The sequence below is a fragment of the Platichthys flesus genome, chromosome 7 (assembly GCF_949316205.1).
Source record: "Platichthys flesus chromosome 7, fPlaFle2.1, whole genome shotgun sequence".
Lineage (NCBI taxonomy): Eukaryota > Metazoa > Chordata > Actinopteri > Pleuronectiformes > Pleuronectidae > Platichthys > Platichthys flesus.
In genome coordinates, this window is record NC_084951.1 from 24,819,086 (window position 1) to 24,843,013 (window position 23,928).

At 46.1% G+C, this 23,928-nt stretch overlaps 1 protein-coding gene across 3 annotated transcripts in view; it reads right to left on the minus strand.

Moving 5' to 3' along the window:
• Nucleotides 1-2,464: 2,464 nt before the first annotated feature.
• Nucleotides 2,465-23,928, minus strand: part of hspg2 (heparan sulfate proteoglycan 2) — an 81,956-nt gene continuing 60,492 nt past the window's right edge. Inside the window, exons 49-86 of one of the 3 annotated variants that reach the window (XM_062391477.1) lie at nucleotides 23,802-23,861; nucleotides 21,478-21,600; nucleotides 21,229-21,381; nucleotides 20,509-20,669; nucleotides 20,183-20,260; nucleotides 18,609-18,744; nucleotides 17,884-18,035; nucleotides 17,165-17,309; nucleotides 16,361-16,504; nucleotides 15,672-15,806; nucleotides 15,377-15,558; nucleotides 15,012-15,207; nucleotides 14,735-14,914; nucleotides 14,350-14,610; nucleotides 14,062-14,224; nucleotides 13,640-13,737; nucleotides 13,281-13,547; nucleotides 12,926-13,038; nucleotides 12,673-12,820; nucleotides 12,448-12,564; nucleotides 12,237-12,254; nucleotides 11,128-11,212; nucleotides 10,650-10,794; nucleotides 10,357-10,569; nucleotides 10,155-10,263; nucleotides 9,966-10,064; nucleotides 9,616-9,837; nucleotides 9,279-9,523; nucleotides 9,027-9,198; nucleotides 8,624-8,746; nucleotides 8,294-8,350; nucleotides 6,861-6,936; nucleotides 6,696-6,774; nucleotides 6,228-6,275; nucleotides 5,800-5,870; nucleotides 5,615-5,698; nucleotides 5,086-5,189; nucleotides 2,465-4,707 (exon numbers count right to left, since the gene is read on the minus strand). In XM_062391477.1, the coding sequence (XP_062247461.1) occupies nucleotides 4,535-4,707; nucleotides 5,086-5,189; nucleotides 5,615-5,698; nucleotides 5,800-5,870; nucleotides 6,228-6,275; nucleotides 6,696-6,774; nucleotides 6,861-6,936; nucleotides 8,294-8,350; nucleotides 8,624-8,746; nucleotides 9,027-9,198; nucleotides 9,279-9,523; nucleotides 9,616-9,837; nucleotides 9,966-10,064; nucleotides 10,155-10,263; nucleotides 10,357-10,569; nucleotides 10,650-10,794; nucleotides 11,128-11,212; nucleotides 12,237-12,254; nucleotides 12,448-12,564; nucleotides 12,673-12,820; nucleotides 12,926-13,038; nucleotides 13,281-13,547; nucleotides 13,640-13,737; nucleotides 14,062-14,224; nucleotides 14,350-14,610; nucleotides 14,735-14,914; nucleotides 15,012-15,207; nucleotides 15,377-15,558; nucleotides 15,672-15,806; nucleotides 16,361-16,504; nucleotides 17,165-17,309; nucleotides 17,884-18,035; nucleotides 18,609-18,744; nucleotides 20,183-20,260; nucleotides 20,509-20,669; nucleotides 21,229-21,381; nucleotides 21,478-21,600; nucleotides 23,802-23,861 (5,135 nt within the window). In that variant the 3' untranslated portion in view covers nucleotides 2,465-4,534. The remainder of the gene's footprint in view (nucleotides 4,708-5,085; nucleotides 5,190-5,614; nucleotides 5,699-5,799; nucleotides 5,871-6,227; nucleotides 6,276-6,695; nucleotides 6,775-6,860; nucleotides 6,937-8,293; nucleotides 8,351-8,623; nucleotides 8,747-9,026; nucleotides 9,199-9,278; nucleotides 9,524-9,615; nucleotides 9,838-9,965; nucleotides 10,065-10,154; nucleotides 10,264-10,356; nucleotides 10,570-10,649; nucleotides 10,795-11,127; nucleotides 11,213-12,236; nucleotides 12,255-12,447; nucleotides 12,565-12,672; nucleotides 12,821-12,925; nucleotides 13,039-13,280; nucleotides 13,548-13,639; nucleotides 13,738-14,061; nucleotides 14,225-14,349; nucleotides 14,611-14,734; nucleotides 14,915-15,011; nucleotides 15,208-15,376; nucleotides 15,559-15,671; nucleotides 15,807-16,360; nucleotides 16,505-17,164; nucleotides 17,310-17,883; nucleotides 18,036-18,608; nucleotides 18,745-20,182; nucleotides 20,261-20,508; nucleotides 20,670-21,228; nucleotides 21,382-21,477; nucleotides 21,601-23,801; nucleotides 23,862-23,928) is intronic. The other 2 variants (XM_062391479.1, XM_062391478.1) reach the window with 2 other exon arrangements.

Below are 23,928 nucleotides of genomic sequence, written 5' to 3' on the forward strand. Positions count from 1 at the left end.
GGGGTGTTTTCAAGTGTTTCATAGAAATCTGAAATACACTGTGGAGGTGTGGATCATGTGTGGGTTTAACATGGGACAAACAGAGGCAGGTGCTACTCCTCCTCTTCATCACTTCAATGTTTAAGGTCCCACCCATGGTGATCCTGAGTATGTGTGTGTGTGTGTGTGTTTGTGTGTGTGTGTGTGTGTGTGTGTGTGTGTTAGTAAGTGTTTGTCTGCTCCTCCCACAGCACCCTGCCTCACCCATGATCCTCAGTAAACTGTAATGAAGCCGTGAACAATCTCTGAATAAGGAAATATCTCTGTATCAGTGATTGATGCATTATTATCAAGCAGTAAGAGGTGAACTATGGGAGAATTGAATCTTAATTGTTTTTAAATTGCAATTCAAGCTTTAAAGGATGAATAATTTATTTTTGTTTGTTTATACGTTTCATTTCTATAACCTTTAGTCACCTGTTCATTCTCTAAATCTGCCTCCAGTAACTCTGACATGAAATATTCTTAACAGGAAAATGCATATGCATCTTTACCTGGTTCTTAGTTCACTATGAGTTAATAATTAATGAAAAAGGTATTCAATGCTCAAGTTCAAATCTCTGGTTCTTGAACATGTGACGTAAGAACTGGTAAAAGTCGAGACTTTGTCACTTTCCAGTTTGAAGCCAGAGGATTGAACTACGACCTCTGAGGCTCAGAGGGGAAGATGATGTTACACCTCCTGTGTCAGCGTGACAGCCATGAATATGAATATGAATAATTAATCAATCTAATACCACGACGTAATCTAATCTTATCTAATAATAAAAACCTTTTGAACTGTTTGTCCGATTCCAGACTTAAAGTCTAATATAAAAAGCTTGTCCCTCTTTTATTCTTCTCGGACCAGAACATACCTGCTGACAAACAGGATTGAGTTTCTATACATAACAATTGAGTTGTTGGTCAAACAGAGCGGCCTCGGGCCTGTGAAGTGTCCCTGGAGGCCGGAGGTGTAAAGTCACCAGGATTAGTGTCGAGTGACTGTTGTCTGCACGACACAGTGACGGAGCAGGAGCCCGGGAGGAGCTGCACATCCACGATGACAGACTGATGAACTGAAGGTCTCACAGTCGTTACCCGAGCATCACATCAACATTACAGATGGGATCTTCAGCAGCAGGGACTTTGTTTGTGTTGTAGAGAGAAGGAGAATGAACTTTGTGCAGATTGAGGCTCTAGTTTCCTCTCGTTTAATCTGTGTTTTATGTGATTTAGCACATAAACCTGGAAAGATGGAAAACTGGCAGCATCTGACTGGATTTGATGGATCAGGGGATTTTACTTCATCCTCTTTGTTTCAATTTCATTCTCAAAATGCAAAACAGGAAACAAAGGATCTTCTCCCTCTCATTTTTCTTAGTGCCCTGACCCAAATACTTTTAATCCCTAATAGAATAGAATCTTACCCTTGTTTCAAACTCTGTGTTTAACACATAAACAAACAAACACTTACCTGAGATAGAAAGTGAGTCAAATGTTGTTTGGCTCGACTTAATATAAATTTACTACACAATGAATATAAAAACATGAATGTTGTAAAATGTGCATTAATGAGGTCAATCATTTATTCTGTAATATTATAAAAAAAGATGCATTAAATATGTTAAATAATAAGACTGTGAATCGTGGTTGTGTGAGTGTGAAGTGAATGAAAACTGTTTTTTAATCTTTTAACAAATCAGAAGGAAAGTAAAGGACGACACTGGACTGAAGCTGCAGATACACGATGGATCAGATTTCGAATCCCACTTCCACAGTGACGTCTTGACAATGTGACATGTTCTTACATACATGGGAAACTGAGCCTGTGGCCCTGTGGTCAAACGGTCTGTCAATAATATTGTACAGGTACAGCTCCCACCCCATTGCTAAAGGCGTCCCTGTCATCTGGTTACATCACTGCCCCCTGGTGACGGTATCACATCATGATTCAGCTTGAATTAGACTATTTTTAGTTAATTTCTATTTCCAGGTCTTTTAATCTAATTGGCTGACTGATGTTTTTCCACTTACATTCATAAAATCCTTAGAATAAACTGAAGTAGATCACTGTGCATAATACACAGGTATTACATGTTTACATATATATGAAGCTGCTTCACTTCTTTATATTCATGTGTTGCAGGAACATGAATTATTGTTTAATCATCTCTTTAATCCATAGGGTGTCTGACAGTGAAAGAGGAGCTCTCTGCAGCCGAGGGGCAGGTCCATGTGAGAGAGCCTGGGTGTCGCCTCCACCAGGGAACACTGGCTCCTAACTTCCCAAAGGCAAAGTGTCATCTCCACTGTGTCACAGGCTCAATGCACAATGGACGACCTGGGAACAATGATGTGAATCTATACGTCCCCCCCCCCCCCCCCCCCCCCCCCCATGCAGAGGACGAGTGATGCAGCGCTGAGCAAAGAAAAACTCACGAGATTAAAAATAGCACATGAATTTTGTTTTTAATTAAGAAACAACAAAGGGCGAGGGGGCGTGTCTGCTTCAACACTGGAAAATGGAACAGACAGGTTCGTCCTGACACGGACAGTATTTCAATATTTCATCTGGTACATGCTTCATTCATTTGAACTGTGACCTTCACTTCACGCCATCGTTACTAAAAGTGCAACTTTCGTATCTTGCGATGGCGTCAAAACAAAAAAAAAAAAAAAAAATAGATTCTGGACAACTTTGTGTTTTCTAAAGAAAATCCAGTTTCAAGAGCAGATACACAAAAAAGATGTCGTCACGGACCGGATGGATTTTTTTTCAGTCCACGTGTTCACGATGACGTCATTACTGTGTAAATAAATAATCCATTCATCGTATCTGGAGGCTAAGACTTCTGTTCGTTCTTTCATTGACTGAATAGTAAGACCGGTTTGAGCAGCTCCACCCAGGTAACAGACGTGTTTTATTAATGGAACTTCATGGGGCGTGACTTCTGGAGAAATTACAATGTAATATTCAAAACATAAGGAGGGGGGGGGGGGGGCAATACACAAAACCCAGAGGAAAGAGATTGAGCAAGCTTCTGTGATTAAAAAAAGAGGAAAAAATAACACTAAATAAATAAAAAGGAGGCGACTCTATGTGAAAGGATAGTGCTCACTTTTAAGGATACTGATACAAATATTTGAATGCTTACAAAAATGTGAAGGACAATAAAAAGGTGTGTGAACCCCAAAGTGATGATGCTGCTGTAGTTTTTGTGGTGTGGTCGGTGCTACACAACCTGCACAGGAAGCTTCCATCTCACTATTTCTACTGCAAGAAGACTTTTACTTTTTAGAGCCTGAAAATGAAGTCACATCCTGAGGCAGTTCTGAGTTGACCCTCCTGAGTATATGGATGATGACACACACACTCACACACACAATGGCTGAGATGCACACAACTGCCAAACACATCTTTACACATAAAACAATATCTTCAACGACTAAACATTCCCGGAAAAAAAAAATTACACCCTTTCACTTTTAAAAAACTGCTTCTTTGAGATCTACTCAATCACGTCGGGTCGCTCCACATCGTCATCACATCCACCCCGAGCACCGTGCATGCTAACAAAGTGACGGAGCCTCCTCCATCTAAGTCACTGAATCACTAAAATGAAATCCTGTGTGTCAGACCTGCAGCTGCGTGAGCACATGCTGCATCTTCACGTCCGACATTAGCACCAAGGTTTCTGTCCTTTATTAATCAAATAAACAAAAGAAAAAGAAAGAAGAAGGAACAGAGGAACTCAGCAGAAGCTTTGTGACGTTTGCAGGTTTTTGTTTTGTTCTTGACAACCTGAGTTGTGTACTGAAGCTGCGTGTGGCTCTCCCAAAACACTGTTTGCATGCTCATGTGAAAAAGAAGAAGTTCCTCTACAGAAGTGAAGAAAGAAGACCGAAACGCCTTCAGGTATTAATACAGTTATAGGCCTGTAAAAAAAAACAAAAAAAGCCCTGGACACACAGTATTAGAACCCAGAGTGAACTCTGGGAAAAGTGGAAGAGCAGTTATGGTTAGTTTGCATGTTTTCCCCCACAAATATAATATATATATATATTCATATGTATATAAATAAAAATTCAGTGCTGTAAAAACATCTCCAACTCCATAGGATCTGACCCATCGTAGAAGGCCTAATATGTTTTACTCTTCTCGTGACTAAACCTACTGCTGGGATATGTAAACTGTACTGGTTCTCTGGTGTACTGGTGTACTGGTTCTCCTGTGGTCACCGTCCTTCATCGAGAACACCACACTGAGGAAGAGCAGTTCATATTCATATTCAATTCTTTTCTTTGTTTTTGGTTTTACTGCACACAGAGAAAGAAAATCCTGTGGTGTCGTGTTGAGTTGTGTTCTTTTTTTTTTGGTAGCAGCAAAGCACCAAGTTTGTGTTTAAGTCTCTGTGTGAGTCTGCTGTGTGTGTGTGTGTGACATCACTCCATAGTCTCTCTGTGTGTTTGACTGTGTGTGGTTGTGTGTGTTTGCATGGGAGTGTGCTGCGGTCTATGAGGAGCACGGCTGCACGTTGACGCCGTGCGCTGCGTGGGCCTGCAGGTCGATGGCCTGGGCCGGCTGCTGACCCGGCCGGGCGTTCATCAGCGCCAGGTTCCTCACGCAGCCCGTCATCCCCGAAGAGAACTTCCCCCCCGTCATGGCGGCCGTGTCTGGGGCTCCGCCTGTCACATGACAAACACATCCAGTCATTCATGAGCTCTTCAGACGTTTGGACCCACGAAGTCAGTTTGAGAGGTTGTTGTTCTTGAATAAAGGACTCTATGAGAAGCTCTTTCATATTCTTTAACCTTATAACATGTAGTATTTTACTGAAACAAGTCAAAATACATCTCAGGCAGCTGCTAACTTATAGAAGATAGTGTAATGAAGACAGAAAAGTTATAGTTCCCTGTGTTTTTAGTTCAGTCAAGTTCTAAGATTATATCAAAATTGTTAGGAAATTCGTTAAATATAAAAGATGCTACCAGTATTTTAATTTGCTTCACGTACTTTCCTTTTAATAAAGTAATATAAAATAATATAATATTAATAATACTCACCCAGGTATATGCTGCCTTTGGTGTTCACCATGAGGCTCTTGCCTTTGGACTGTCCGTGCAGAGCAGCTCCTCCATCAATCTGGATATATCCGTCTTTTCCAGTTCTGAACAGAAAGAGTGTAAAATGTAAAACACTCACACTACACGATGAGTCATGTCACATGACACGATGAGTCATGTCACATGACACAGTGAAGCAGAAACACACGAGCATAGATCCTGGTGAACGTGTCTCCTGTGAATTATTTACTGGGAAACTTAAGACTTAGGGTTTGTTGTTGAGAGTTATTTATTAAACTGCTGTGGAAAAAGGGCGTGAGGCCGATTTAGTGGATGGACCAGAACCGACAACAACAGGACAATGAACCATTACAATGCATTTCAAGCCTGGAACATTATTCCATGATAATAATAAAGAATAAAGAAATAAAAAGAACTTCAGTATCTATTTTATATCACTGAGCACTCTGAGGGTTAGTTCACCATGTGTGTAGATACAGTACATTGTGAATAATCACATCTATCTCACCTGACTGCTGTGATCTTGTGCCATCTCCCGTCATTGATGGACTTCCGGGACAGGATCTGTGCCTCTCCGCTGCCCAGCTGGAAACTGGATATGGTGCAAAATCATCAGCATTACTTCACCGAGCCGGAGAGAACATGACTCATCGAGAACTGCACAGAGCAGCAGGAGCAAAACAGCTGAGTCACCTGAAAACGAGGTGTCCGCTCTGCAGGCCCAGGCTGATGAAGTCCTTTCCTCTGCCGTGTTCTCCGAGCTCCTGCAAAGAAATGTTGAGTCGGACGAGGACGAGGAGCTGTGACGACTGATCGACTGCACCAGAGTAACTTTCCACACACAGAGCAGCGCAGATCGTTTACAACAGTATTTGTATGAGATTAGGTAAGAATTCTTATTTGTCAGAGGTGGAAATCTACTGTGTCACAGCTGCACAAAGTAAATAGTGAGTGCTGCGAAAATAACAATGACAAAAGAAGCCCATAGCAAACTGTGCCATTCAAACACAGCTCACGTGGCTCTCCAGATGTTCTCCAGATGTTAGCTTTACATGTGTTCGTGGGAAAAGTGCACGGATATGAAAACATGCCAAGTGAATGAGTGTGTTTGAGTTCGATACCTTTTTACTAGCATGCACCTTTCGTAAATTGCGTGCGCCATTGGTCTCCTGAGGAAAACGGAGGATGAGTTAGAGAAGCAACATGCACGTTTTTAGTGGTGTCAGAGGAACCAGCCAAACGTGCCACAGCCTCGGTGACACAGGTACAGATTAGACAGTGATGAAGATGCTCGACAGCCGGTGATGAAGGTGATCGACAGCCGGTGAGACACAGAAGATTTAATAAATGAAATCAAAGTGTGTCAGGGAAGCACTGGTGCAGACGTGCAAGCCCAAAAAACAATCACAGCAAACGTGAGGAGAACACTGATGAGCGTCTCTCCGTCACAGAGGAGGTGGTGGTGGAGGATTAGGAGGAGGAGGAGGGGATGTGCAGGAGCAAAGTGAGGAGGAGGAGGATTAAGGGGAGGAGGAAGGTTATGTCTCAGATCGGTTCAGGCCTCCAGATGAGACAGGAGCAGGACTCACCACTCCCTGCCACAGGATCAGACCCTCGGAGGAGCCGGTGTTGATCTCCAGTTCGATGGTCTCTGGTGAGTCAGCGGCACTAAAAGAAAAAAAAGACGTTTGATTAATTAACTCCTGATAATTCTCTAAAAATACAAGATCTCAAAGATGCAAACTGCACTTTACCTTCGTGGGAAAATGGATTTCGGGAGAGCGACGTATCCGTTGTTGTGGAAATGAGCCGCGTATTGATAAGGAGAATCTAGAAAAGACACAACACAGAATTAAAAGAGGAATTTAATCCATGTGAGGCTGGTGTGAACGTTCATCCTCAGGGTTACGGCGCCCTCCAGTGGTGAAAGCATGGAAGAACCCCTGGGTAACACAGGCTTGGTTAGAGACAACAAACATGTTTTAGGTTTTTAAAGTGAGAGAATGAAACCGATGAAGGAAGAAATGACATATTCCCCCTCTTACAAATGAAAAGTTGACTTTAAGAGCAATAAAGAAAAAAAAAACATTCTGCTACTTTATTTGTTTTGTTTATTTTACCACATTTGGAAAATGGCTAAGGAAGCTTTTGAAGCAGTCGCCTCCTGCTGTCCAGCTCTAATCCTGTGACCTGCCTCACTCTCCACAATCCTCTAGTATCCACACTGCCCTCCCCCCCCACCTGTAGGCCCTGACAAATTAAACTGTATTTAATTATTTGCTTTGTTAATTAATGTCATGTGAAAAAGAAGCAATTAAATATAAGATTCTTCTTCTTTTTGGCTCCTATTCATTCTAGATTTGAGATTTGAGTTTTATAATCTTATAAATAAAAACTATTTGCTCATCACTTCACTTTATATGAAGTGGATCATATTCGGGGACGTGAGGAAGTCGGAGCCTCGACACTAAACATCAGACCAGTTCTTCAAATTCAAAAGACAAACAACAAAGCAAAGCACCAAAACCGAGTTCAACCAAAATGCATGATGCAGAATCTTTCATTCCTCACACGGCACACTGTCCTGGATCTTCCACAGAGACGGGACTGAACTCACCGACACCACAACTTCATGCACAGATAACAACTCAAGTGTGCACAATATGCCTGAAGTCTCTCAACAACTCTCACACCGAGCTTTCAGCAGAAACATGGAAGTGTTAGTGGCAGCCGGCTGTGTGGACACGGAGCAGTTTTAATGTTCGGACTTTCGGACGGTTTCAGTTGGAAAAGTGTTTTTGTTTTTTCTCGTTGCAGAGACACGAGGAGTTTTAAAGTAGACGGAAGGTTTCATGTTGTGAGTAGCCACCTGACAGGGAAGAAGGAGCAACAAGGGGAATTCCACATTCTAGGGTTAAAAGGTTTCAAATGGACAAAAGGGAGGAAGTAAATCCCGCCACCGTTTATTAGAGATGCAGAATTCCCCTCTCCGAACTTTCCGATGGGGGATGAGAGCCTCAGTAACCAGCTGAGTACACGTTTGGTTTCATGTGTTAGGCGAGAGACAGTTCGGGTTGACCTTGGAGGGGTCGCGGGGGCCCCCCTCCCCCCGCCTCAGAGCTCGGACGGGGCCCCCCTGGTTAGTCACGGTGCTTTCAGGCAGACTGAACGTTTGGGGATACTGTACCATTCGCCACGCTGGTTTGCAAATTCCGCGGGGCCTCTGGGAAGCTGGAGACGTGGCCTGTGTGCGCAGGATATATATCGATGAGAGCGCAGGGGTGAGACACACGTGAAATCACTTGGGGGGGTCAACCCTCCCAGCATGCATTGCAGCGCTGGGAGCGAGTTGTGTTGTGTGTAGAGTGGCTCCGAAGGATGAGATATGTGTATGTGTCTCTTTCTACAGGATGCAGTTGTATCTAGTAACTAATGTCTATGTGGCTGCTACTGGAATTTAATCATTAACAAAATAACAACACATTGGATTTAAGTGATGATCAGAGTGAAAACTTACTCTCTTCACAGGTGAGGCCGGTGAACCCGGGCGCACACTCACACTGACCGCCGACGCAGCTGCCGCCGCTCTGGCACTGGAGGTCGCTCTGGCACACGTCCTTCACCACCTCACAGCGCTCACCTGCAGGGTCACACACCAGCCGTGGCTCAGGGGTCAAAGGGTCAAGGTCACACCAGAAGGGAGTTTATAGATATTGGAGGTAATCTTTGCATTTTGGTGACTTAAACAGTAAAATATTGATCTTTTTGTTATATTTCTGGATAAAAAAATATAGAAAATTAAAAAATAAATGGTAGAAATCACACAAATGTGCTGCAGATGATTCAGGTTTTTGCATTAGATTCAACTTGAGTTTCAACGACCTCTGGGGCAGATTTTGCCCTTTGACAACTTGACCAACCTTCAAATCCGTCCTTGCAGAGACACTGGTACTCGTACTCGGCGCTGGACATGCAGTGGCCTCCGTTCAGGCAGGGCCGGCGGTCGCAGGGGCTGATGTCCACGCACTTGCGGACAGCTCTACTTTCTGTGAAGCTGTAGGACAGATCCACCTTCTTGTTGTTGATGGACACCTAAACAGGAAGTTGACACGTTAAAAAGCTCCTTGTTACAGGAAATAAAACCTTCAGGAGCTTTTGTTGTTTGATCTCACCTCTCCGATGCATCCTCCAAACATCTCGCTGACATTGGCGGCTTTGGGCAGGATGTCCATTGTGGGGACTCCTCCTAAGTACATGGGCGTGTGGATATTGAGGCCCTGGGATTTTCCCGGAGAGGTCTTCCTCTCCACTTGGCCTTGGTCGACCCTCAGGTGGCCGTCCCGCTTGTTCCGCTCGGCCACGACTCGGTGCCACTGGCCCAGAGACACGGGCTCGGGACTGCGAAGGATGGCCTGGCCTGAAAATCAAAGCCCGTCCACAGAAATTTGACTCTGATCTGAACAGAGCGTGACTGGAAAGCAAAAGAACTTCATTCTAAGTCGACCTCACCTGTGCCCAGTTCGTATCTGAACTCTACGTGTCCCTCCACCATGGAGATGCCCACGAAATCCTCCGTCTTCATTTTCTTCCCACCGCAGAAGAACATCAGGCCGTCTCCATGCAGCGGCTTGAACTCCATCTCCACGCGCAGGTCATCGTGGATGTTGGTCAGCGGAGGATAGGCGATGAACGTCTCCTCGCCATCGAACATCGGCGTGCTCACCAGTTCCCCTTGTGAAGGTAGCGGAAGAGGAGAATGCACCAAAGTTATCTTGAAGAATATATTAAATGAAACGGTTTGAAAGCACAGAAGACGATGGCGTATCTCTTCCTTTTAAACATCTGACTTCCTGTCTTACCGCCCATGCACTTGTCTCCGAACTTGCCGAGGTGGCAGCGGCAGTCGTAGCCCAGGCCGTTCTGGCGGCTGATGCACGTGGCGTCTGGTCCGCAGGCCTCTGTGGGAGTTCAGGAGAAACAAACCATCACAAACCAGCGACCACCTCTGTACTCTACGAGCGGTAACACTTTGATTCATCTCCACGTACCTGAGTGGCAGTGCAGGGACGAGTGGTGCTGGCAGTTGCTGCCGGTGAATCCTCTGGGGCAGCCGCACTTGTACAAGCTGGCGTCGGAGTCCTCGCACCGGCCGCCGTTCTGAGAGACACGAGAGAAATCCTCATGACGATCGAGAAAGCAAACACAGGTCGGTGGCATCAAACCCACGGAGCGGCCGTACACGCCACTCACCTGACACGGGTGATCTTTGCAGGTGGGACAGTTGGTGACGCCCGTGGAGCTGCGGTCCAGGTCTTTGAAGATCACCTCCTCTCCCTGGATGAGCAGCTGACGGATGCAGCCAACAAACCCGGTCTTGATGCCGGCGGTCTTGGCGAGGGTGGTGTAGTTGGGGTAACCGCCCACGTGCAGCTCCTCGTTCAGATCCAGACCCTGGAACTTGCCCTGAGGAGAGGAACTGATCCTTTAGTCTGCAGCTCACAGAATTCATCCAAGTGCACGTGAGATTAAATGTGGATGAGCACCTGTGAGCTGCCGTTGATCGGCTCCCCTCCGTCCACGATGATGTAGCCCAGGGTGTGGTTGCGATACAACTGGACGGTGTGGAACTCTCCCAGTTTGACGGGGTTGGGGTCTCGTATCGTGGCCATGCCAGAGCCGACATCAAACCTGGAATCAGCCCAATAGAGGTAGAAGATCACGAATCACCATTGAGCTTCATGACGCTGGCTTCACGTTATCTCTCTCTTCCTTCATCTCGTCAGACATGGTAATATCTCTCCATTTAATTTTCTCTTTGATATTTTACATATTGTTAAATGTTATTTTGTTCATGGTCATGGTCTCTGGTTAGTGGACGACCGCTCTACCTCCTGGGCCACACAGCTAATCCCTCACTCTGAGGTTTCTGAGTATTGTCCCTCCAGAGTGTGAAGCCCTGTGAGGCTAATTATGAATTAAATGACTATGATACAAACAAATAGAATTCATCTGAGAACTGACCTGAACTCCAAGCGGCCGCCCACGAGTCCCAGGGAGATGAAGTCGGCTCCCGTGGTTCTTCTCTGGCCGTTGTAGAGGATCATACCTGCACCACAGACACAGGATCAGTGAATACTGGGACAAAGCGTGACCGTGAATCTACATCGCACAATGATATCCATCTTAATAAGTCAACTGATCCAACACATTTTAATTTGAATAAGACCAAATCGTCCACTATTTGAAAATCATGCATATAGATATACAGGGACCTGTTAGGATGGACATTGCTTGTGATGCAGTGAATCACACACAGGATGAACTCTTTGAAAGCAGGAGGGTGAAGCAGCATGCTATGGTGAGGCGAGTTCAAAGCCAACCAGAGCCAGGTTAGAACCTCCTCTCTGACCACTGGGCTGCACGGTGCAACCAGTAACTCTCTTAAACTACCAGTCCTCATTTGTCTGTCTCCACATGCTGTTAACATGCTTCTATGAACCACACATGTCTAAATGTCTAATAGATTGTATAAATAATATCTCTACCTTTGATTTTGCAATGAATCTTAAATTCTTAACACCAAGATGTATATTTAATTTTCATCTTTTAAACGTTTTATCCTTTAAGTGTTTTTAGGGCAGGTGCAATATTCAACTAACTTTTATTCACCAACAAATTCCCCGAGGGGACAATAAAGTATATTTGATTTGATAAAAGCCAAATTTCATTTTGATATCATTTTGTCAACAAATCAACAGCGGGTTGTAAAAAAAAAATTCAGTATTTCAGTATTTATCTTTCACTCTGGTGATGTTTCAATCAGTATAAATATTCTAAGACTCAAATATGATTGTATTTATAAAGTTCTAACATACACTGACTGTGATCTGAGCTGTGCTGCTTTATAGGCATTGTAGAAGCTGATGAAGTAACCAGGCTTTTATTTTGTAATCCTCCAAACATCCTGTCGGCTCCAGTATAAAGGTCATGCACCGTATTGCATCACTTTCACAGCCCTTAAATCTGCCCTGAGCCGGATGCACGATGTGAAAGTCTGATGCAGCCAAATAAACAAAAACAACAACAACATCAGCCTTGAGCTCCTGTGGATCTCAAGCACTGAGACTCACCAGCGTACAATATGAGACCTTCCCACCATGTGGGTGAGAGGAAGAGGAGGAGGAGGAGGAGGAAGGAGGGGACAGAAGATGCAGTAAAATTATACATGAGGATAAATGACAAACATAGAACGTAACATACACTGATATGAAAAGAAGAATCAAATACAAGAGTATTAACTGCACAATTAAACTGTGAAGATTGAAGGTTGCTCTTTCTTACCATCCACATTATCCGGTCTGAAGTTGATCTTGATGCTGAAGGACTTGTAGGCGTTCTTGATGGTCGGCAGCGTGAGGTAGGACAAAGGCTCCTGAGCAAAGTACGGCATCACTCTCTCTGGAAAACAAGCACATGAACTCATCATTAAATAAAACAGCTCAGTCCAAACCTCTCATTTAATTACTAACATCCGGCCCCTCTGTGCTCTCCACTCTGCACACTGACCGTGAACCTGCAGAGTCGTGAAGGCCTCCACTTTGCCCTGTTTGTTGGAGGCGGTGCACACGTATGTCCCAGAATCCTCGTGGGCGACGCGAGGAACCGTCAGCGCGTTGACGTCCTGGAAACACTTCGGAGGAAGCTCTCCATCCAGCTGAGATGAGGAATCACAGATTGAGCATCATTAGAGACGACGTTACACAACATATCAGACAAGACAACAAATAGATAGTTTACAGTTCCTGAAAGGTCCAGTTACCTTGGACCATTTGATCTCGGGGACAGGATATCCAGAGGCCACGCAGGGCAGGACCGCATCAGACCCGACCGTCACCTCTTTGGTTTCTGGCAGTGAAGCAATTTGAGGAAGGGCTGTGCAAAGAGGGTTTACAATAACAACAATTAAAAGAATAACTCAAAGCATCTATTCACACACACCAGTTTGGGGTTCAGTGTTTGACTCAAGGACACTTTGCAGAATGGAGTAGCTGAGAATTGAACCACCAACGTTCTAGTCAGCTCTACTTCCTGAGGCAACACTTCCTGTGTGTGTGTGTGCGTGTGTGTGTGTGTGTGTGTGTGTGTGTGTGTGTGTATCCAGTCGGATAACTCACACTGCACGTTGAGCACCACCTGGGACTGCACGGAGCCCACGTCGTTGGTGGCGGTGCAGCGGTACTGCCCGGCGTCGGCCTCCGTCACCCGCTCGATCTTCAGCATGCCGCCCTTCACCATGATGTGGGCCGGCATCGAACCGCCCACTTTGCTCCACTGCACCGTGGGCTCGGGGTCGCCGACCGCCTGGCACTCGAACTCCACGGAGTTGCCGATCATCACGGTCTGCACTGAGGTGCGCACGTTGATCATCACCTTCGGCAGAGCTGAGGGACAGGAACAGGAAGTAAGATACATGTGATGTAAATAACAGGAAGTAGTTTTCTAAGTTGGTTTATCTGCAGCAGATGGTTCGGACCCTGGATGGTGAGTCTGGCCGAGTCCTGGGCCTGACCGTACACGCTGCTCGCTCGGCAGATGTAAACGCCTTCGTTGCTCTGTTCAAGATTCTCGATCCTGCAGAGAGACGTTAAATCAAACACATGGAAACAATAACTCCCATTTAAACAACTATACCAATCAAGTTTAATGTTTCAGGCCATTTAAAGTAAAATTGTAAGTTTCAAAAGTCCATGAAAAGACCGAAAACCAGCAACAACTTGTCTCTCTATTGTCCACGATTAATAAGTTAAAAAAGCAATTATTGCTAATTGCCACAAGAAAACTTTGACAAAATGCAAAACTGAAAAAGTTGTCCTTTAATATCAATCACATCCAAACGCTCGTGGCTGTTTTTCTCTCGTGCTGTTCACCGCACCAACAAGCGGCACCATGACTCACCTGAGCACGCCATCCTTGACGTGGTGGTTTGGCGGCAGGGCACCTCCCTCCTTCAGCCACTCGATTTTGGTTTCGATGCCACCGGCCGCTGAACAGGTGAACTCCACCGCGCTGCCCTGGGCCTTGACCTCGACCTGGGGCGACACGCGCACTGCCAGAGGGGCTGGGGGGGGGGGGGGGGGGGGGGGACGCAGTTAGAAGCTGCTGTAATACATGTGTTTAGGAGAGAAGAAGCATTTTTGTGCACGTGTGGTGAAAGTCTTTTAGCCCCGGTGTTGAGACACTCACATCTGACCGTGACCTTAGCCACCACTTCACTGTTGCCCACTTTGTTGCCGGCCACGCACTTGTAGCTCCCAGCATCCTCGGCGGTAGCCAGGTTGATCTGGAGATCCCCCCCGCTGACCTGCGCCCTCGGGGACAGGCTTCCATCCAGCTTGGTCCAGGCGTAGGTCAGAGGCGGCGTGCCATGGGCCAGGCACTGCAGCCGGATCACCTCCCCCACCCGCACGGCCACGTCATCGGGCACGGACGTGGCATATGGAAGAGCTGGGGGGGGGGAAATAACCTTTTATATCCATATACACACACACAGCAACATTAAACATGAAGAGGGAATTTCTACTTGGTTCATACTATGACTCTAATATCATCTGGACCGTACAACACTCACTTTCCACATCCAGCATGACAGTGACTTCCGTGGTGCCCATGTTGTTGGTGGCTTTGCAGATGTATTCTCCAGAGTCCTGCCGGCCGACGTTGGGCAGCACCAAGCTGCTGTTGACGATCTTGTGTCTCCAGGGCAGAGGAGAGCGTAGCTTGGACCAGGTGATGGTCGGAGACGGGAAACCTGGAAGAGCCAAGCGGAGATGAAGATCATTTTGGAAACAACGCTAAGGAAAGGAAGGTTCAAGCTGATCCCATGAGATGTGTTAGCCGGTCTTTACCGTGAGCGTCACAGCGCAGCGTGGCCGTCCGTCCCTCCACCACGATCATGAGCGGCTCAGGAACTGACGCCCTGGGCACCGACGGGACTTGGGAGCCTCCCTGGACAGTGACCTCCACCGTGGTCTCCGTGGAGCCCTCGTTGTTGCGAGCTGTGCACACGTACGTGCCGCTGTCCTCTGGACGGGCCACCAGGATCTGCACCGGAAGAAAACGATAGTTACTTCACCTTAGAAATACACTGGACTATTTTCACTGATTCTCTAAGAAATCAGTGAAAATAATCTTCATTTCGAACAAATCGTAAACCAACAAACGGACAGGGGTGTAATCAGATTACTCCTCCACGCATCAGGAGTATCTGTACCTGCATGACGGCGTTGGACTCCATGGGCACCGGGCTGCTCAGCATGGTCTTGCGGTTGCTGTCCAGCCGGTGCCAGGAGACCGAGGGGCGTGGCTCCCCCGACGCCTGGCATTCCAGGTTGATGGGTTCTCCCACCCTGATGTGCACTGGTCCCACGGGAGTGACGGTGGCCACAGGAGACTCTGAAAGCACAGTACACGTCTGTGACCCTGATCGGCCACTAGAGGAAGCCATTCTCCATGAAGAGAGGCCCTTCTGTAAGAATCTGTGACAACCTGACCTGCAGTCAACTCACCTTTGACGATCAGAGACACGATGGTGTGGGTGATGCCGAACGGGTTGCTGGCCACACAGCGGTAGGCGCCGTGGTTGGCTGGGCGAGCACCGCTGATGGTCATCACCGATCCGTTGAGGTCGACTCGGACGTTATCTGCAGAGGAGAGGATTCAACGAGACGTTAGATCAGAGCCTGTAAAGTGGAATCTGTACAAGCATGAACCCATTCTGGTGTTTTCATGATGCAGTGATTTGGAGTTTTCATTTTCCTCTTTTGGGTTCATAGAGAAAAGACAAATCTAAATTGCGAGTGTATCTCTTTTCAGTGCTGAGCAATATTCAATCTTAGGTTTGAAGATACACAACCACAACCAGGGGGGGGGGGGGGGGGGTGTAGAGTTCAAGAAAACCTAACTCTTTATTAAAATCTGGGAATTTGCAAGGAGAGGCTGCCACATTTATTTTAAAAACAGCTATTGGATGTAATATATCTCAGCAGGAACTAGTAAGTAAAGTTTAGTAAAGTAATCAGTCTTTTAATGAATAGATAATTACTTGGGTGGATGATTGCAGCTGTAATTGCTTGTAAATAATGACATCATAAAAATCAGAACTCGTTACGCAGGTTTATTCCTCACAGGCGGTCTGTGTGTGTGTGTATGTGTCAAATGTGTGTGTGTATGTGTCAAATGTGTGTGTGGGTATTACCTGGCAGCGGCTGGTTATTGGCCAGCTTCCACTCCAGTCTGACAGGCTGGGCTCCGCTGTACACCCTGCACCTGAAGCTGGCCGACTCCCCCACACGCACTGCAGCACTGTGAGGCTCGATGGCGATGATGGGACTCTGCAGACCTGCAGCAGAAACCAGTGAGAGAAAGAAAACCAGTGGTGAACGAGGGTGAGCTCATGGGAGCGGGCGAGGGAAAATCATTCAATGTGAGGTCAGAGGCTGGGCGACACTGGGAAGCACCAGTGGAAAGTTCACTCATGAAGTGAAGCAGTGTCAGAGGGAGAACAACACTCTGGTTTTACCATGCCCTGCCCTTAATGTGCTGCCATCAAGTGTAATATCCTCAATGAGACAGAAATCACTGTGTTAATCTGAAATAAATGTCCAACTACAGTTAAGTACAGTGGGTTTAAATAGTTTGGGATGTAACCAATGGGCTCTTGTGTCCATTGTGCTGAAATGTGACTAGAAGGTCACTCAGAGGAGACGATACCTCTGCTCAGGCCCAATGAAATCAGAGTTAAACTCCCTTTTATTTTGATCTGCATTGAAATGAATGAAATCATAAATATCAGTCCCCTAAGGGCCATTACTTAATCCTTGGGAAAATCTATGAAAATGTCAAAAAACACAATTTCCTGCAAAAAAAATAAGATTCTGGATCTGCTGCCTCCTGATCCGGATCCAACAAACTACTAACAATCAAACTCAGATGGAAACCTAATCTCCTGGAGGTCAAAACAGCTGATGTAGTCCACATAGGATCTAAAGTCTGAACTCACGGGACGAGGACGAGGTGACGGACACAGAGACCGAGGCTTGATGGACGTGAGATCCTGGGTTTCCAGCGATGCCCTGCACCCGACAGGTGTACTCCCCTGCGTCCTCCGGAGAGGCCGAGCGGAGCAGCAGCCGACTGCCCACAACCTGCAGGACCAGGAAAAGGACGAGAGAGGCTTTAGATCTGCTCACAATACTAAAGATATGATCATATTATAACCACTACTGCTGCTGCCAGGCGATACTGTGATAATAAATCATCTGATTATGAGATTTAATGGAAAACAGAGGAAGAAAAATACTCTTCTAAGTACAAAAAATGCATAAATGTTTTACTTTTGTGTGTGTGCAGAAGTCTCATCAGTAAAACAAATTCTCATAAGAAGTAGAAGTACTTATTGGCATCTGACATTTCAATATCACAGCTAGATGAAGCAGATGCAAAGTACTTTTTACACAGGTGTGTACTGGGTACTTTAAAGTGATGCATTAGTTTATATGTCAAATATTTGTGTAGTCCTATGTATAATCGTAATTTACAAAGTAACCAGAAGCTAAACTGGAGTTTTCAGATGAAAGTAGTTGAGCTGGAAGATTTTTTCAAACTCTGAAATTTGAAAGTTAAACAAATATAACTCAAAGAACAGAACTTGGATAAAGGGTTTCTTGATTTCTTGTGCAGTGTCTTCTATCTGTTCTCATGAATGTTCTGTGTCAGGACCTGGACGTTGGCGGAGAGGTATCCGCTCACTCTCGCCCAGGTGACCTGGGGAGGAGGATTTCCAGGAGCCAGACAGTTGAGCTCCAGACTCTGACCCTCCTGCACGTCGGCGATCGACGGTTCGATGCTGACCACGGCCGAGCTGTGGTCCGCTGTGCAGACACAAACACGGGCGTCACGCTGAGGAATCTTTTTCACACATAACTGTAAACAAGTTATTTAATCAAGGAGCTCTGGTTTATCTATGTTCAGACACGAGTCAACTGAATGTGCTGCAGATGTTTCAGATGTTAACCAAGAGGGAGATTGAGAAACGAGGGGAAAGGTGAAAAGGTTGTAGATTGTTGGAATGGAAGAAAAAAACGAACACAACCTTTGTTGTCATGCATATTATTCACATATGCACACTTGTATCTGTACAACTGTTCACGTATGATTATGCAGAAACTACCGAATGGATTCAGGTGAAACTTTCCAATTTCTTGTGAGAGATGTTTTTCGACATTTTCCTTGATTTCTCAGTAAATAATTCATGGCTGGTGATGATATTGTTTTTATTTAAAATTCATCAGGTGACCTTGGTAAAGTTAAACCTTGGTGGAGTTGTGTTCTCTATATTCTCTCCTTATTTAAATGGTTCTCTCTAAATTAATCGAACAAACAAAATGTAATTTGTCAGCTTCATGCAGAAACTAACCAACAAACCTTTGTTCCCGTCATCTCACCTTTGAGCACGGACACTTTAATGGGAGAACTGTTTGAGCCGAAGCTGTTGCTGCCGACGCACATGTAAGTGCCCGAGTCGGACATCCTGATGTTGGGGATGAGCAGGGTGCCGGTGTCGGTTCGGTCCATTCTGGCCTGGAGGGGGACACATGGACGAGGGAAGGAGATTAGAAACACATCTCAGCTGGCATCAGGAATAATGATGTGCAGACTCACACGTCAATGAGATGACTCACACTGAGGACAAAGCACATCACTTACCTGCCTCACGTCCCTTCACACAACACAAACAGCACAGTGCCCACATTGTGATTCTATTGGCTAACAGCGACACAGAAGCACCGCAGTGTAGAGACAGACAGGACAAGAGCTGTTACTGCTACAGTTCAGTGTCTCTACACATTGACTCATGATTGCTACGGCACAAAACTTGGATTTCTACGATGATTGGTTGTGTTATCATTAGTTAATACATCATGATCAGGGATGGTTTCATGTGTTACACGATTATTTTTTATTCTGGAATGAGGAAAAGTTAGATCCGACAGTTTGAGACACGGCGATTTGGGCCAATGAGAATTAAAAAGCAGCTTTAATCGAGAAAAATCTTCCCAAATCTTTGAATAATCACTTCATCCACCGTCAGACACCTCAGGGCAAACGACTCGACAACTCTAACGACTGGATGAGAAGTCAACGACTTGTTTACGCGACTCCACGTGGTCGCCAGGGGCCCGACACGGCTGAAAATGAGCTTTTATAACTTTTGGAAACTCCTCCGAGGGGAGGGGAATCAGAGGGGGGGAGAGATTACTGTATCCGGGTTGTTGGGGCATCCACAGACAAAGCTGCTTAACTCCGGCCCGTTCAACCGTGAGGGGGGGGGCTAAACCGGGCAGTGGCCGAGGCGGGCCCGGGCTCAATGTGTGTCTGAACCCATTGAGGAGTTTTCAAAGCAAGCCGTTTGCCAGAGCACACAGAATTTCTGCGTGGCCGCACGGCAGAGCCCGGCTCCCCCTGGGAAAGGCTGACACAACGCAGGGGCTCTCTGAGGCAGAACTAAACTAAACCCCCCCCCCCGGAGCCCTGGCTGAGCTGAGGAGGGCTGTGCAGAAACCAGACTGACACAAACACCCCCCCAACCCGGGGGCCGAGGGGGGGGAAAGCCGGCCAGCGCCTGGCATGGACCGAAATAACGTCTGAAATACCTTCAGCACCTACTGTATACTCAGTCCTGTTAGCACACTGGACGGGCCATGAGGTGCCCAGACGGGTCAGGGATGGGATGATGTGGACAGAACAAAACCAAAGACTATGGATCATCGTTAATAAAACGTGACATGAAAACAAGAACTGCATGCAAGTACATGAAGAAGCCAACCAGACGCAGCTGGTTTGATTTGAGTGGCTGGAGGCGTCTCTAAGTGGACTTGGTGAGCAGCTCCTCTAGAGGGACAGGGTGTGAATCAAGGACACGAGCATGCACTTAGTGGACAATGTGTGAGGACGATGGTCAGTGGAGGACAATGGATGTGTGAGACGGGACAGACAGACATCGGACAGATGGACAGACCTGCAGCTCCTCAATGCGTCTGTGTAACACATCGAGACTGTTGCTTTTAAACTGATGGAAACCGTGAGAGGGAATGGCCTGAGCAAAACGTCAGAACGGGGAGAGGGATCAAAAACAACAACAAGAGGGAGGGAGGAGACAAACAGAAGGGAGGGAAAAATACAGGTCAATGGTCAAAATGCTGAAACAAGTTATAAAAACAGGCAAAGTTTGATGAAATACCATCGGCAGCGGACGCAGGTAAGAGATACGAACACAAGACGGTTTTAATGAATCCACGTTAAAGTCACGGGTTAAGGTCACGGAGGTCGCGGGCGGCGTCTCACCTGTGCGGGGATCTGTCCTCCGTTCTTCAGCCAGGTGAGTTTGGGCGTGGGCGACCCGGAGGCGCGGCAGTACAGCCTCAGGGTCTCGCCCTCGTGGACCTTGATGTTCTGGGGGCTGACCTGCACCTGGGGCTGGGTGCCGAGGCCGGTCGGGTTCGATTCTGAGCAGGAAATTAAATTGTGTCATCGTTCAAAGAGGAAACAGATCAGGTGCATGACGAGATGTTGAGTGTTTAGGAAACCAAAGGACATGTATTAGACTCCGTATAGCAAATAAGAGTGTTTTGAATTGAGGAGGTGTTTGTTTTCATGACTTTTATAAGTTTTATCATTTTTGCAAAGTCGCACTTTAATTGATTTTACTGCATTTAAGATGTTTCAAATAAGTTGGTTTTAAAAACTCTGTGAACCATTGAAAACAGGCTCGACCAGATCTTTTTAATGGGATAGTTTCTCCTTATTTTAAGAAACATCTCTGTTTGTTTTCCTCTGTATTTATGTTGTTATTTATATGAAATATAAATAAAAGGATTGATGAATATATTGTTTTGTTGTATATCCGGATAACAGTGAACTTTAACCTGAATCTAACATTAAATCAGGTCTAAACCTTGAAACCTGATATGTGTGGACTTATTTTTTATTCCCACAATGCAAGTGTGTGACCCCCCCCCCCCCCCCCCACCCCCGCACCCCCCCACACATAAACACGGAGCATACTTTGTACAAAGAGGGAAACCCGCGCTGTGTGTTCGCCGTGTGTGTTCAGGGCCTTGCAGGTGTAGTCTCCCTGGTCAGCCTGCTCCACTGCAGTGAAGGTCAGGACGCCACCTCGTATCACCGCCCTGGGACTCATTCTGTTCCCTGGACGTCCTGCAACAGGCCACAGTCAATGAGTATTTATACATCCAACTTTATAATGGACTGAATCCCTAAGAATGTGTCCCTGCATGCGGCTCCAGTTCGTACCGATCCACTCGATGGCGGGGGTCGGGTTCCCGGTCACCGTGCAGCGGAACTCTGCCCGCTGGCCCTGCTGGACGTTCAGCACCGAGGGGGAGACGGCGGCCGCCGGCTGGGCCCCCTCTCCGGCTACAGAAGTGGACACATCAGTCAAACACAGCTCCAAAAACAGACACTTCTCCAGAGTGATAGAGTGATAAAGCAGTGATGGAGCAGAATGAAACCTGGTGTGGAGTCTTTAACCACTACTTCTATATAGATATAGATCTATATATATATAAGCTTTGTAATGAAGGGACTAGACGCTGCCTGTGCCCCCACCGTCACCCTTGGCAGGCTGCGTCCACAGAGCAGACAAAACAGATGAGATGTGGCAGGCCGGCCTTGGCATGGCCTCAGGGCGCAGTGCGGTCTGCGCCAGTTTGGCTGGCTGCTGGCCGTCCTACTCAATCCTGCATGATCCCAGTGTGACAGAGCAAAAGAAAGGCCTCTTTCATAAGGCGGGAGGGGGGGGGGGGGGATCTGAGTCTATCTAAGCAGGCCCAACACTTGTGGGACAGTTGTAGCCACGTCGAGGTGAGACTCTGTGACCTTAGTGACATAAACGCTGCCGTCAGGGAGACATTTTAATTTGTCTCCTGTGGGACAGACGCAGCGGCTTAAAGTCTAGATTTATAGTTATTTTGAAGGTGTTCTGTGGAATCTCTGCCACTGAGAAGAGATTATGAAAAGATACACACCGCCCATATCTTTGGTTGTATCTGTCCGAGCTGTGAGACGTTGTGTCTTCACCACAGTGTGGACGTATGGAGTTTAATGGAGTTTAACTTCTTCAGCAGACTAATGGACGTTTACAGCTGTGATAGTGAATCTGTGAGTTTGTACTGCCTCGCTGCAATTTGAGCTTAAAGGCTAACAACAATGCTAACGTTATTTGCCATGTTAGATTAGCATGTTAGCATGTTGTCTGGCAGAAAACGCAAAGTTCAGCTGGAGTTAATGGCACGTCAATAAGGAAAAAGGGTTTTGGTGCAATTGTGATATTTATTGAAAACTTATTGGGTTAACAAAGTAATTCTGGCATGAACTTGTTTAAATCATGCTCTCTACTGATGACCTAGTTGCATCTTGTTTAGCAATTTCATGGTCATACATCGTAGTTGTTGAGAAATTTTGTGTTGACTGTGAAGATCTGCACCAGATTTAAACCAATCGATCATGTCACAGTTGATGTTTCTGTTAACTTAAAAGAAAGGGAAATCACTAAAGAGTTCATAAGTCTCTTTAGCAGTAAAACGTTCAATAGCTGGTGAGATATCTCAGTCCAAACTGGCTGCAGTGTCATTGTTCCTCTAGACAATACACAAATCTTGTTGTCAACAGTTTTATAGGCACAATTTATTTAGCAGAAAGTGGCTCTGTTCACCTCGACCGTGTTTGTGAGGCAGAAAAAAACTTCTCTCTAAACCCGGGAAGATAAAGTATCACAAGCCTCATGTCTGAATACCATCAGAGCTCAACAGGGAAACATGTGAAGACTTCCATCTATTAATATCACTGTGTCAACACTGAAACTGACTCTGACACGTGTGTCTCATGAAGTGATGAGGGTGTGATGGGATGTATTAAGCACAGTATGATGTTTGAAGCCCAGATGACAGATAATTCACAGGACAGCAAGTTTCCCTGAGGAGGAAAAAGGGGGAAGGAGAAGAGAGTGCAAAGAGAGAAAGAAGAGAGAGAGAGGACATCTCTTGTCTCTGAATGTGGAGATGCTGCTGCGCAAAAAACTAATATGTGCGATAATAATGTGGCAGAATCAAATATATTTTGTGTCCCTGAATTTGTATCTTGTCATAGTGTGTTTTATATACAATCTAGGCTAAATGTTCTTATAATATCACAGTTTTGGGATTTTCTGTCATCCAAAAATCGCAAATTCTATGAAGGTAAACAGATATTTCTAAACTACACTAATGACTTGTGAGATGTAAAGTGTCCTCAACATTCATGTGGAGTTGCCCGTGAGAAGGAACATGCACTTTCTCCTGCAGTGATGGACCCCGATGAACCCGAAGAGCCTGGCTGGCGCCGCTAACGCTCATGTACAATCTTACACACTTCGAAATATGATATTTCGGTTTATTCCTGGTCGTGTTTGTTTCTCGGAAAGATGCTCGGGCGATTGTACATGGGCGCTAGCAGAGCACCAGAGTGTCTCCATGCTGCGGAAGATGAGTGCATGCAGGACGCAGAGAGGGAGAGAAGAGGCCGGGTCGCCTCCAGGGAGCCCGGCCCAGAGGAAAGCGTCCCCCCCCAAGTGGACTTACACTTTCTGTGTCCTTCAAACATTTCATAGGCTGTGTAAAACATCTGAGTCTTTGAGGCCGCTGTTAGAGCGAGGGAAGGAAGGAGGGAAGGGGGGGGAGAGTTAACTGACATGTCTGTTGTCCAGAG